The sequence below is a fragment of the Thermobia domestica genome, chromosome 3 (assembly GCF_964235325.1).
Source record: "Thermobia domestica chromosome 3, izTheDome1.hap1.1, whole genome shotgun sequence".
NCBI lineage: Eukaryota > Metazoa > Arthropoda > Insecta > Zygentoma > Lepismatidae > Thermobia > Thermobia domestica.
In genome coordinates this window covers 108,170,103-108,185,645 of record NC_137456.1, presented here as the reverse complement: position 1 = coordinate 108,185,645, position 15,543 = coordinate 108,170,103, and the positions used below count along the sequence as shown (strand labels likewise).

Genomic DNA, 15,543 nt, shown 5'->3' with positions numbered 1-15,543 from the left:
GGGCACCTGTGTCGCTGAGCGGGTTGGTACCTAAAGGGCACCTGTGTCGCTGAACGGGTTGGTACCTAAGTCATTTCCATCAGACGTGCCAGCTTGATGCCTGGCCTTCACATGATCAACATAATGTAAGGATTACTTTTCGAAATTAACATTCCCTTAAGTTTTGGACATTATAATAGGAGTTTTAATAACGTTGGACATTGATAATTTCAGAAGGTGGTAGAAAGTAATTCCCTTCTGGTGCTACAAAATTTCCCCTGGTCATATCTCTGATCGTGCTACTTGGGTTAACAGTAGTTTTGCAGTATTACTTCCATCCTCCTTGTAGTGAAAGTTCCCCCGGTCCAATGATATTGGTATATATAATTATCAAAAGTTCTACAAACTCTAATCACCACCCCCATGCCGTTTCAAACCTACCGAATTACAGGTGGTGGTATTTGAACGCGGGTTGCCTGGCTGCCAATTGCATAAGATTCCCCTACCCTACAAAAATCACTAATGGCAGCTTCCTGTTATTCCCTTATATTGTCATTGAGATATTATATTTTCGTCTTCCTTTTGCCTCTAGTATTACTGAAGCTGAGCATGGCCACCAATTTCAGAACACTTGTTATATATACTTATTATTACAAAGATATATTTCATAATTTATTAAACCATGTTTTCAATAATGAAAGTTCATTGTTTATTTCAAACATTTAATTTGCACTTGGAAGAAGGTTGTTCTCAATTACAATGGACAATAAAGCATGCGTTTCCAAATCAACAACTGCTTTCTCCGCAAGGTAGGTAAGTGTAATTTATAAATTGTATTTATAAGTCCACCCTCACGAAGTTTACTTAACAACAATAATTTCACTCAAAAAATTTGAATTTTCTAATTGTTGATGGTCATGGATTACTTATGGATTACTTATCTTTGTTCTTGGAGATGGCACCCTGAATATGGAGATACAAGGTAGCAAAATGAAGCCTAAATAAAAACTCATACCTGTTATTAAAGTCAGAAACTCCCTATATTTTATTGATGCATATAGAGCTGTTCATTTAATTCCCAGATTTTACTTTTCTAAGGAAAATATTAATTGTATGTAGGAATTGTCACAGCAGGAACATCTCTGAACATCTCAAATTACAGAGTGTTATCATTCCCCTGACCTCAGGCAGTGTGTGTGTGTGTGTGTGTGTGTGTGTTGTGTAATTCACGATGGAGTGTGAAATGGGAATCGAAAGGAACAGCGGATCTGTGTTAACTTATAAAAACGGCTATAGACACGTACGGAATGTTGCAAGTATCATTCTGTGATGCGTGAATGAGTGGTTTATAAGTTTATAATCTGGAAGAATGTCCGTGAAGGAAGATCTCCGTTCTCGTCGTCGTCTATGAGTCAGAATCGAAGAAAATGTTCAAGGTGAGTATACTTGAGAAATCCGATCGTCGACTGACTGTCCGTGAAATTGTGGAATATTTAACATTTTCACTGGTTCATATCACTACATCTTACAAGAAGATCTAGGAATCTGCCGTGTATCGGCGAAATTCGTGCTGAGAATTCTTAGGACCAGAAGTCTCATGGCTGTCACCATCAGCAGGGATCTGAAGGTTGCAGTCGCCAACGATCCGATATTCTTGGCCAGTATCGTCGCAGAGAATAAAGGTAATGGCGTCCCAAAGAAAGTCACTTGGATTTCCAATACCCGAAAATGCCGGAGAAGTTCGATACCGAGTGAACGTGTTACTGATTTTTTTTTTTGACATGTTCGGAATCGTGCATCACGAATTAGTTCCACATGGAATACTATTAATAAGGAAATCCACACAGCTGTGTTATAACGGTTACGAGATTACGTTTGACGTAAATGGCCGGACAAGTAGGTATCTGGATAGTGGCGTTTCAATCAAGACAATACTCCGTGTCATATTTCAGAAATGGTGGCCGTCTTCATGGTCAAAAACATCAATGTCGTACACCATACCCTCTACCCCCTTTATGACATCTTAAAGTTCTCTACAATGAAAACTACTTTGAAAGAGACAAGAGACATGATTTGATATCAAGAACATCCAGAATATTACAACGAGAGAACTCTGAACATTTCACAACAAGCATTCCAGGACTGCTTCTAGCAATGGCCACAATCTTCGAATCGGTGTGTAGTTGCAACAGAACAAGTACTTTGAAGAAGACAAGCACAAATAAGTAGTAAATCATCTCTACGAGATTTTACACCATCAGGCTGGGAATTAAATAAGCAGCTTTGTATATAAACAATATACTACCATAGTGTAATGAATTTTATCATACACAGTTCAACTTAAGATATATTAATACATACCTGGTGAATTATTTCCCACAATTACAAAGAATAGTGCCACATTGACTTATATCCTGATACAATTCGATAACATTTCTGCTCTTTAGGTATATCATATGATCAAAATCATAAAAAAAAATCAACGAACTTATGTATATGAATGGTACTAAGTCAAGAGATTATCGGTGGATAGCAGAGTTTGAAGGCATATCAATCACACAATATTATCTTCGAAAGTATGAATATTTTTACTAATATAATTTTTATAATATATTTTAAATAAAATACAGGATATTATGCAAGACTACTACAAACATCAAATAGAACATTATATCTTTTTTTAAGTTAATTCTCTCCTCACGTTCTGCCTTTTAATGTCGTGTTATAACAAAGTGTCTTTTAAGGTTGGCTTTCTGAGTAAATCCTTTTTTGCATAGAGGACATGAAAAAGGTTTCTCTCCTGTATGGGTAAGATTGTGTCTCTTTAGTTGAAAAGGAGTTGGGAAAGACTTCGAACATACGGAACACCCATAAGCTCGTCTTTGTTGTTTTCCTTCTTCTGTAGCCTTAGCTGATGTTTTAGCAGTTATATGTCTGGAAATAAAACAAGAATTTTGTGTCGATTTATACATTATACATATCACTATTTTCATTTTTAAAAAAAGAATTCAAAATTCTACTAGTTACGTTCCATATATTCATCAGTATTTACCTTTCATATTTTCCTGTTTCAAATAAATTTTTCATCGTTTCTTATTGGTTAACTCTTTAGAAGTTTCAGAAAGATTGACATAACATGCAGAAACATTAAACCAATTAATAAAGGTAAAAACGCTGCCATAGAAAAGAGATGTATTCATTGCGTTGGAGGAGAAGTCGACATATTCTCCTATGAGTTTCAAAGTTGTTTATTTATATAAACACACACACACACACACACACACACACACACACATATATATATATATATATATATATATATATATATATATATATATATATATATATATATATATATATATTGCCCTTTTTTTCAATAACTTTTCACCTTCTTTCAGTGATCTTCATAAATACCTCGTTCTTACATGGACCTGTCTTTATCGTCGAGAAACTGAACAATGTGTTAATTTACAGCCTCATCTGGATTGAATGTTATACCACCCAAGAAACTTTGAAAAGAGCGGAACAAGTGGAAATCTGACAGTGCTAGATCAGGCAAGTCTAGTGGCTGTGGTAACACATCCCACCCAAGATTCAATAATTTGAAAGGAGTGATCGAACTTGTGTGTGTTTTGCGCTCTCGTGATGGAATGCAACTCCTTAACGATTGACGAGCTCTGGACATTTTTGGATGATGCATTTGTTCAAACTACTCACTTGCCAACAGTACATATTCGAATTGATTATTGGCTTCCTTGATAGGGGCTCGGAAACACACCTTTAAAATCACACCATGCTGAAAGTAAATCATCCCTTAGTCTGCTTTCGATGTCATTTAAGGCAAATCATCATATCGGGACCAAGACCGTCTGCGCACTATATCGTTGTGAACAACCAACTTCTTATCACCACTTATCAATCGCATAAAAAAAAGTATTCTTTTTTTCACATTTAATGATCATATCGCGATGTTTATATACGCCGTAAAACGTACTTCGTTGAGTTTATGAGGAACCCAAAGTACAGTTTGCTTATCTCAGCTTCTTTAGGTGATTGTAAACGCTTGACTGATATATCTTGAATGTTTCTGCAATCTCTCGTGTCGTGCAATGTTGTTTGACTTGATTGTTTGTTATCAATCTCAGTGTGCCTCCCTGACTAAGAAGCGTTATTGAGATTGAAATAACTAGCACGAAAATTCACAATCCATAGTTGGCGCTAATGTTCTTGTAGAAGGTTGTCACCGTAACCTTTACACAAATTTCAAATTTTGACGCGCGTTCAATCTCGACGAAAACACATTTTGATCTTCTACCTTAAACCCGAAAATCTGCAAAAGTCAACAAAATAGCTCATTATTTTTCAATGAAACAAACTGTCGTTGTCAAATTACATAGCAATAACATAGATGCCAATTATTCAAGTACTTACAAAAATAAACTAGCGACATCTGTTGTGAAAGTGCGTCGTGACTTCTTCAACAACTCAATATTGAGAATGTGTGAATTATATATTCAAATTCATATTTATGCATCTGTAAACTATGTTTCGGTTTTAAGTATATATTAAATATTGTACTCATTTAATTGTAAATTGTTCGGAAGAGTTTCAATCAACAGCCAAAACAAGTCACGTAATTTAATTATTATTCATATTATGTTATCTGTCACACAGAAATAAAACTTTTCATGTCAAATTTTTTTGGAAATTCCTTCTCGAAGACTAGGGGGAAGAAGGCAGAGTTTACTATTCTTTGATACTTTAGAATCTATGAATGTAAACATTTGAAATTCTGCGTAAGAAGACTATCTCATAATCGAAATACACAAACACGTAAATTATATATATATATATATATATATATGAGAAATCAATATAGTAGACGTAGTAAGAGGTGTAGAGTTTTTTTTTTTTTTTTTAAGAAAACCCAACGTTGTTAGAAGAGAACATTATTGTATAAAAATGTAAAAGAAGTTTTGTGTAAACTATATCATAACGGAAAAGTTACTTGACAGATCACAATAATTCTTAGTTTGTTGACAACCTACTAATCCAGTCAGATGTTCACGATCACGAACTTTCAAAATTTCATCACTAAGAGGAAGAAAGAGCCTACACCATTATATACTGTATTTGAAACATTAAATGTAAAGGCGCAGAATTTGGTCTGTGTGGCATCTTCTTACACGGAGTACGAATATAAAAGCCACTCACATAAATACAATACAGCTGCTGTAAAATAACCGAAACACAATTGCTAGTATTGCATAAATTATTCCTAATAATCCGGAAGTCTCATTTTTTTTTTTTTTTACTTTCTTCAGTGGCATAAGGGGATGGAGAATATTTTCTTTATTATGTGTTTCTTTTAAAGTGCTGGACGAACAGGCAAGAAATTTGCATAAATACAACATGCCTATACCTTTTTCTTGCATAAATTCAACATAGCGAATACAAAAGGGAAAGATGTCGAAGGAAAGAGGATAACTAATTTAATTATATTTTTCGTTTGAACTAAAATCTAATACACAAATGATGATATACAAACAAATCACAAACTTGAGCAAATTCCAGTTTATTTTCGGTCGGTTACAAATTGATTGACTATACAATACTGAATATCATTCATAGATCGAACACAAGACAGGCCAAACTTTAACATAGGTGATACTTGAGTGTTTAACGTCTTCCTAGAGATACAGAAATATGATAGCCAGTAAAAGAAAAACAGGTGTCTCAATTTCGAAAAATGGCCCTATTTCCTGCCCTGCACTTAAATTGATAAACATAGTATCGGTCGCGTCATTTCAGCGCAAATAACTTTATGCAGGTGGGAAGATAAAGAGCGACTTAACCTTTCTGCGTAATAGGAATTAACATAGATATAACAAATTTCAAACACGTGCTCGCACTGGCAATGAACACAAAAATGTATCTCTACATGTAAAGCAGTATTCTCCTATTAAACGTTTTACATCGTGAATTTCTGCTCCAGTCGAAATTCATAGACATTGGAAAGCATTGATTTACAAGTGAAATATCTCCAACACTATATTCATGTTACCAAATCTCCGGTGCAATTCTGATGACAGTATTCGCTGCTGAATAACCTAAACAATCAGTTTCTTCCAATTTAAGCAACGATATCCTGGGAGCTGAACATTAATATGTGAGTCCTAGTTAAATTACAGAAAAGCTTATGGAAGTTGGGTCCTGACACAGTAAACGGAATACATTTAAAACAAAGATGAAATCTTTCTCGACAATTTCTGAGATATCAACACGAAAAAGACTTATTTCCTTCTGAATTGCTATGAATGGGCAGGGATAATGTGACCTGAAATCGAGAAACAGTCCATGAAACTTCGTCGTCTAGACTTTATTCTTCCGATGAAACTCAAAAAGTTACTTGCAAAAAACTATGCTCATGTAGTTCTGGTACGGGTAACAACTTCACTCAGAGGTGATTCCTTTTCAATGGCATGACAGACATACTATGCAGTATAAAGAAAATTTCAATAGTTAATAATTGTCTTACAAGACATAGATACTTTCTGCATTATGACATCTAGTAAAACATAAAGAAAATATGAAAATGATCAACTTCAACATTCAGATGATCGAGTATAGTGAAATTAATCTAGTTCTCGTGTGGCGGCATTTTCGGAAGTTTTAACAATTATTGCAAAACAACATCACGTTGATAATGGTGTCAGTGCTATTTGTTGCATTAGTAATTAACTAGAAAAAACCCGAGAGTTCCATCAATCTATTCTAGTGTATTAGGATCAGGCACATATTTTTCTGTGCAGACGGTGTGGTCTAGGCGAGCACTCGAAGCTTTATGTTTCACACCGTCCAAATAGTAGTCCCCATTTACCTCCATTGTACTTCTGGTTAATCTCAAAGTTAAAAGTCAAACATTTTGCCTGGATTTCCAACTATATTCATGGACAATTCCGAAAATACGAAAATAAGCGAAAAATACTTTTTAAAAATGGTGATTAAAAGAAAACTTTTAAACCATTGGCGCGAACTTACGGAAAAGTTCCTTATGCTTGTAAATTGACAAAATGCAGAGCTATGGAAATTTTGCCTCACCTCCCTCCGTTCCATTTCCCTCTACTAATTCAATTTTAGTACATATGTTGAATAGGATTTAGGATACAGGAACGTACATTTCATAGTAGTCTAAGTCATTTATGTTCATGCAAATAATACAGGAATATTCTTCACAGTTCCAGTAAATTATTATAAAATATAATGTATAGTGCGTCAATTTTTCTGAAAAAACACTGATTTTCAGAAATCGAGAAGTGCCAATGGGAAAGTGCCGAAGTCCAACAGCGAATTCCATGACTGACAAGTAAGCAACCCGCGATGCAAAATAGTGTGGTTGGTTGCAGAAGTGTCACGGCGATGTGATTTCGACGCAGACTGGAAAAGTAGTTACTGCGAGACTTTACAGAGTGATTCCAATAGTAATGTGAAGATATCGTGTCCAGCATGATGAATTATGTGATTTAAATAATAATAATAATAATAATAATAATAATAATAATAATAATAATAATAATAATAATAATAATAATAATAATAATAATAATAATAATAATAAGTTTTCGACATGTGATATATTGGACTGAAATTATTTATTTGAAGTATCGACAGTGAATTTTCATTATCAGATCGATATTAAAATCATATTTTAATTTCCATTTACAGTATTTCAGCACAATTTAATGTTCATTTATACGTTCAGACACAAAATAATTTCTATTTTGTGTTGACTCTTTTCTTTTGTGTATTTCTTAATGAATAAATATACAGATTGCTCCTTTGTCTGCATTTCTAAAGATCATCTTAGTCAACTACACATTTCACATTTCTTCAGCCTACCTTCGATTCATTGAACTACGAATTCAATGATCGACGCCTTGGAACAAAGTTACAGAGAAAACATGTCCTTAAACGGAGTTGACCAACGGGGACGATGTAGAGAGGAAGTCTCCACTACTCTTGATTTTGGAACTTAAACTTAACTCAGATTTATAAGGGTAACATATATAGTTACGTATTCTTTTATCAACAACAAGAATGATTTTGTTATTAGGAAGCGTTCGTTCTCTGGGTTGTTCCACGCTATAAGTTTATACGAACTTCGTTGCTCCGTGCCGAGGTGTCTGGTCGACCATAGCTCAGACGGATAGGTGCTGATTGCCACGGGTGCTGACTGCCACAGCCAATTATTGGTGCTGACTGCCACGACTGTGGCTGATTGCAAATATGAAGGTGCTGACTGCCACGAGCCTGGGAGAAACTGTATTTGGAAAGTGAGGAATTAATCCCTCATACTAAATTTATGATTATTAATTAATTTAGTAGAATTTGATTTAGTGATCATCACAGCAAATCTATGTGGCATCCTATAAGTTACAAAGTTGCTCACCGTATAAATTGTGGAACGACATACACTTGGATGTTTATAAAGGGATTGTCTTTTCTGTTATATGTACAATTTGCACATTTCATTGTTTATATTAACTGTTTTATTGTATTATTTAATGGATATGATGGTCTGAAGCCAGCTGACAAGGGAAGTTTGGGAGAAGCATTCCCTGCAGAGAAATAAGCATGTCATTTGAAGGATCAATTCATGCTGATTACAACAGGTAATAAAACTTCTGTACGTTGAGAACTCTTAGAGATATTCAGCTTGGAAATTGATATGAGAAAATGAGTGGATGCACGTTTCAATGCGTGAAGTATTCTCACCCATGGCGAAGCCTGATGGTTTGAACTTGCTATTTCTTGATCACTGGGATCCATTCACAGGCAATTTGTCTATTACAAGTTGCATGACGGATGGCAAAGACCTAATGGTTGAGAAGATACCAAAGAATTGCACACGATTTGTGCAACCATTTGATGTGTTTTGATTCCGTTCAATCAAAGATTATGGCAGGAGATTTGTACATAGTATGAATCTTCTTCATCTGGACGTTATAATGTACCAACGAAACAATCAAATAAAGTTCGTGTCTATACAAATCACTTCCGATCACCGCGATACATTGGTTTGTTTCAGTTTGCGTTTTGCAAGGCAGGTTACGAACAAATTAGCCTATAACTTTTGAATCACTTGTCGAATTTGCTTTTTGCATTGGTTCTGCGAACTGTTCTCTTGACGGATGCAACACAATTGCACATATTCATGTTGCAAGGGAGTATTTTGCCTGCGTCATTTCTTCATAAAACAGAAGAACAACAGTGATCAATTTTCATCTCTAACCTATGATTATTGTGAACAATGTAATGACTAATTATATCTAACAAACCCGTTAGTTATTGCAAAACACTTTTTTTCTGTTACTTCCGATAGCTTTCAATTCGTATGTCAATATTCGTTACTAATTATGTTGTATTTAACGCGTATAAATGCGTATATTCTCATTTTCTCATATAAACTTCCAAGTTGAATATCTCGAACCGTTCTCAACCGTACAGAAATTTTATTAGCTTGTTATAATCAACATGAATTGAGACTTCAAATGGCATGCTTAGTTTCTTTGCAGGCGAGTGCTTTCTCGTGAACTTCCCTTGTGAGGTACAGCCAGCAGTGCTTGTTTGATGGAACTTTCAAGAGCTGCTCGAAACAATTTGCACAGCTGTACACAGTTCATGCTGGCATAGGGAGTTCAAGTGAGAATACATAAATCGTACCAATTTTGTACGCACCGCTCCCTGACAAAACTGAAAGTACACTCATGTCCAAAATTATTGTCGCATATCTATAACTGTCTTCTTGTAAGAATATAATTTGATAATTTTGCAGAGTACTTTTAATACTTATATTATGTGTATAATCAGGAAATTTATATTTGTGATATTTTTCATAGGAAAAAATTAAATACGAAAATCATAATGAGTAAAATAAAATGTAACTAAATGGACAAGAAAATTTTATTTTCGTTTTATTGTTCTTATTTACTGCTCTGTTGACATGAAATTTACCACATACTTGTCTTTGCCGATTATGTACTAACATTATAAGAAATACCGGGCGAATTCGTTATCAAATTATATTACTAGAACAACATATTTATAATCATGTGACAATTTTGGACATGAGTGTACATACAGAGACCTGTTTACCTTTGTTAGGTGTTGGTCTGAACAACACGATCCTAAGGATCATCTAGTTTCTTTCATGCTTCTTGGCGTCCGGTAATGTTACGTCTAGCAACTGTTTCTCAGGCTAGTGGCAGTCAATACGCCATCGTGGCAGTCAGCACCTTGATATTGGCAATCAGCGCCAGTCGTGGCAATCAGCACCATTAATTGGCTGTGGCAGTCAGCACCCGTGGCAGTCAGCCCCCCACCGCTCAGACTCCATATTCCTGGAGGCAGACGACAGTACACCGAGAGAATCATCCATGGAGGACCGCTGAATGTTTCAAGCAAGTGCTGTGTACACTTTTACCTGTCTTAAGTTCATCATTTCTTTTTCACCCTCTTACATCACAATATGTTTCCAATTGAAAAGTATTCAATTTCATTTGACAAAATAACGCAGGTTACGAACCCATTACCTGTGCTTTAAAAATTTTAGCTTACAAAATCCTGGGATGGGATTGTCAGTTCTAAATTTCCCAATTGTTAATTTTACTTTTGTTACGTCGAGTTACAAGAATTGACGAGATATACTGCACAGCAAGACTACCACACCCAGGAATATATGATACAGGATTACTCATAGCGAGAGATGGCGTCGGGACCTCAATTTCATTGTGGATATAAATTATGAAAAACACTTCCTGCAAACGTCCTCTACCCAAAATACAGCGTAATGAAAGACAAAGAGAAGGACAACTAGTGATGAAGAGTAGGAAGCACAAAAACAGGAGTTATAAGAAATATTTAACGACCATTTTTAATTATTAGATATAGAATTTCTGGAAATAATAAAAGAGAAATTGAGAGAATGAATAGTGAGTCACGCTAAGATTGAAAATAAAACAGAATTTTTAGATGATGAAAACGGTGAATTACAGAAGAAATTAGCAAAGAGAAGCCAACTGACTCGGTCATTACTAAAAGGGGATATGTTTTTTTTGAAGTGCACCAACATAGTTATCACAGAAAAAGAAATCATAAATATGAAAAAGACGCAAGAACATACACAAGCAAAATAAACGTTTATTTGTGAGAACAAAAATCAATCTTTTGATGGTAATGTATAATGTGCAAACAAATTTAAAAAGACGACGAACTTCTAGAAGAAATTTATCGACAGAACTTTAAAAGTGAATGAAAAAGTAATAAAATGCTCTCAAAATGAAATTTAAAATTGATGAGAGGAATAAGCCATGTAAAAGTCACTCTAAGTAAGAGTGCATGTGTTTTAATCCATTAGTGCTTGTGACTCGAAAAATCGGATGCCGTGTTTATTACGTTTAAATTCATTATAACCAATCATCCACAATTTCTGTGGATACGATATTGTTGCGAGATCCTTCAACAGTACTGACAAAAAGTCTTGGAGAGCTGGTAATTTTGGGTTTACACGGCAAATCTTCCAAAGACTGCCATTGTTACTAAAATGACAATAGCGTCCCAAATACATGACTAGTAAAGAAATGCCAGTTTATTGTCAACAACTACTGTTAACATGAGTAACCAAGTGTTAATGTTGTGTGAAGAATAAAGTATTATTTATTATAAAAAATATTAATAAAATATGTTACTGAAAGTGTTCACTGTGTATGTGATCCAATTTTTCGGATGACGCGTATGTTTCAAGATATTCACCTTAATAGCTCGTGTAAGCATACCGAGCGGTTAAACAAGAAATTAATCCGATAGATAGCTAGTCGTACAAATGTTGCATATTGGTACGGGATATGGTATCCCACAATCGTTGTAGATTTTGATGTGGCTGGGTAATATGGTCCTTGGTAGAATTCGGCTGGCATTTAAGCCCACCATCTTGGTGTGGGATGAGGTATCCTACACTCGCTATAGATCTCAACGTAGCTAGTTGATGGTCATTGGTGGACCTCGGCTGCCATTTAAGTGCCATTTGACTATGTCAATGTGGGATAAGGTAACCCACACTCGCTGCAATCTCGGAGTAGATGGTTGATGGTCGTTGCTGGAGCTCGACTGGCACTTAACCGTAATCTCACCATGTCTCACACATGATCTATAGTGCTTAGTTCAAGTGATCTAGCAAGCCAAGATCAAAGGTGTATACAGAGTACAGCACGTTAGGTTCTTTGGTGGTATGTCGACGTGATATCTTCCATGAAATCCTGCAAAAATGTCTAGAAAACCTCGTGAGACACGACTGACATCACGAATGTGCGATACACTGTTGGTATTCCCCTAAATGAAGATCAGAACCAAACAAGATGTGTAACTTGCGCCTTCACACCACCACCAGATCGCCATATGAAGGTCTTGTACGACGAGTGCAAAGACGTTAGATTTTTCCGCCTGGAGGCACGGTGGCTCAGTGGCAGAGAATTTACCTCTGGTGTGGGGTCCCTGTAAACAGTGTGTCTGTTGGTTTTCTCGAGGTATTACCGTTTCCTCCCACATTTTCATTCCACCAATTCTTCCATAGTCATTCGTTTGCCTTAATCATCCTTCTCCCTTGGCATGAAAGGAATAATCGTGGAAAATTAAACTGGATGGTTTCATTAAGATTACTCCCTTATTGCACGTTACAACCTGTGTGAGTGGTAATTCTGTGGAACTACCACCCGTTGCGGATTCTCACACATAATTACACCCGTGGTGTCGTCAAACGACCTTCCAGATTCAACAACACGCTCTATACAGACACAATAACCTACACACTCCTTATGGTGGCTAGTCCTAAGACGTTCAACCTTAAATCAGCATCTCTCGACAGACACACATTCTATGAATATTTTGTTGGAATCGAACGATGTTTACGGTATTCTAAAATGTGTTTCCACAAGTACATTTCGAGTAGAGGAATAAATTTTTCGTAACAATTTCCATCGAAAGGAGTATAACTTACTTTCGTGAATATGCAATGAAATGATACGACTACGTCTAGAGTTTAAAAAGAAAAGTTATTTAGATAAAAGTATGGATAATTCAATTTATGCAAGATTTAAGTAGTTCTCCTAACTACTTTCACGAAATGGGGTCAATCTACCTCTTTCGGGCGTGGGAAAGGATTAGCAGGGTGACTTAAGATCAACTTCGAGATCATGAAATTCACAAGGACAGCTAACGATTTGCATGAAATGAGATAAATTTATCGTTTTCGGGGCAATTTAACTACATCTAAATATTGAGAAAACTCATTAACGGAAAATTTTGTGAGAGATACTATGCGAAATTCCAATGAATTCGAACATTCAACGATTATTTTCAAACAATAAAACCTGTTAACTTGGCTATTTGCATAACTCTCAATTTTGTAGAAAATGCATTTTCTCATGAAACATGTTTTACTTATTCCTCTATGAGTAAGTTAACGACCTGTCTGTCTTATAATTTGGTCGTATTCAAGCAATGTTATTCCTGTACTGTTGGGAATGTTAAATCTATCTCTGTATGTTGGACATCAGTTGATTATTTAACTTTGTAACTGATCCTTTTAATTTCTTAGGAACCCTTTCAGAACATCTTTTACTGTTCTTATGATTCGAAAGGTCAGTAAGCTTAAAGGTTAAAAACTTACCTATCGAAAGAAATTTCTCCTAAAATACAGGAGGTGAATGTTTATTGCTTCTTCTGTCTATTGTTGTTGCACGTATGTACAGACTGAAGCCATTATGTCTTCCCATTCATATTCTACACTGCACAACACTTGAATCAAACCAAGATGGATTTTTTGAACTATGCATACACTGTTTTCGTCACGGGTTTGAAACATTCTCCTTTTAAGAGACTTTGCAGAAAATTTATGACAAATGATGATCGGATTCTTGTAGGGAACTAGCTAATACGTATATATATATTTTGATCACTAAGCAATGGGAAAGACGTGTGCTGTTATCTTTCTGTCCACTTTTCGTGTTTAGCTGCTTAGACGTGTGAGGCCGCCTGGATGTTTCCAGAATTTCCTGGAACTGAAAACTTATTTGCATCTATTGTTATACGTGGAACAGAGAAAAGAAAAAGGGATGTGCGGTAGCGTTTTGTGCGTAATTGAAACTTCAACATTTAAATAATAGTATACAAAAATCAAACTTCGGTAGATATTTATTATACGCAATGTTTTACTCGTAATACATGCAATGTTTTATATTGCAAATACGGAATTTTCACTACATATTAACTATACAAATAAGTACTTAAATAATAATTATTTATTGTATTAGAAATGAAAGTTTTTGCTTCAAAATACAGTACATATATTTTCTGTAAGTTGGTCACCTGCATAAGTTGATCACTTTCCAAAGGAACCAGTGTGACCAACATTAAAGGTCTCACTGTATATGCATTTCAACTAGTCTTCATTATTCTTGTCGTTCTGATTCAAGGAATGAGTACTTACGTTAGCTATTTTATTTAAAAGGACGGAAGAAAATATACAAAAATGAAAAAGAGCACGTCTTTCCAAGGAAAACGAATTATCCTTCGAAATCAATATTATATATTCCCTAGTCACTCATGTTTCCCACAGCAGGGAAAATGCTGTCATGTTATATTTAAATGCTATCATAGTACATTTCATGTGGACAATCTTCAATACATATCTTGAGTGAGCTGCTTCTGTTAACAGAAAGTTGTATAATATATAGATATATTTAACACAATCATCTAAACTCTTCATTGCACATTTTAGGAATTTTATAAACAATAACACGTTACCAGTCACCCAATTCGGTTTCAGTTCTTGTCGACATTATTCAGGCCAGGAATTATCGGTAAACAACAGTCCATAGACCGTATCAGTTACAGAGCAGAAAAAAAAAACATTTAAACGCCAATACGTGTAGAACTTAAGAATATTTACACTGTCAGATATTTACAGATGTGGTTTTCTTTCACTAATTTTTCGAAATATAATTTTCATTACTAAAAGGTAGCTACGTCATAGTAGTACAAACGTCGTGGATTCAGAGAATATCAAAATTTGTAATAAGGTACATATGTTTATACATATCACGAATTATATTGAAATGTATGTGAGGATGTAAGTAAATGGCGCTTAAGACTAACATTTTGATTAAATCTCTTTTTACAAACAGAACACGAAAAAGGCTTTTCTCCTGTGTGGATAAGAACATGTCTCCTTAGGTTGAAAGAAGTGCGGAAAGATTTCGAGCAGAAGGTACACACATGAGCACGCCAACGTTGTTTCTGTTCTTTTGAAGTCCTTGCTGATGTTCTATCGGTAACAAGTCTGAAAATAAATACAAAAAGCTTTTGTGCCTATTTACATTTAAAATAATATTTTTTATCGCTATTTTCTAATATTATTGCCTTTCCTCAACTATTAGTATTAAGAATAGGCAGTCCTAACTGCTAAAGTTCCGTATCTTCATTATCATTTCGTTAATATTTATGTATCCA

The 15,543-nt window shown here is 35.1% G+C and overlaps 1 protein-coding gene across 4 annotated transcripts in view; it reads right to left on the bottom strand.

Moving 5' to 3' along the window:
• LOC145680653 (uncharacterized) overlaps positions 1–15,543 on the bottom strand; it is a 197,969-nt gene that overhangs the window by 26,248 nt on the left and 156,178 nt on the right. Inside the window, exon 4 of one of the 4 annotated variants that reach the window (XM_081751432.1) lies at positions 695–2,913. The exons of 1 other annotated variant lie outside the window; for it this stretch is intronic. In XM_081751432.1, coding sequence (XP_081607558.1) covers positions 2,691–2,913 — 223 coding nt within the window. In that variant the 3' untranslated portion in view covers positions 695–2,690. Of the gene's footprint in view, positions 1–694; positions 2,914–14,228; positions 15,374–15,543 lie in introns of those variants that run through there. 2 more of the 4 variants (XM_081751433.1, XM_081751429.1) reach the window with 2 other exon arrangements.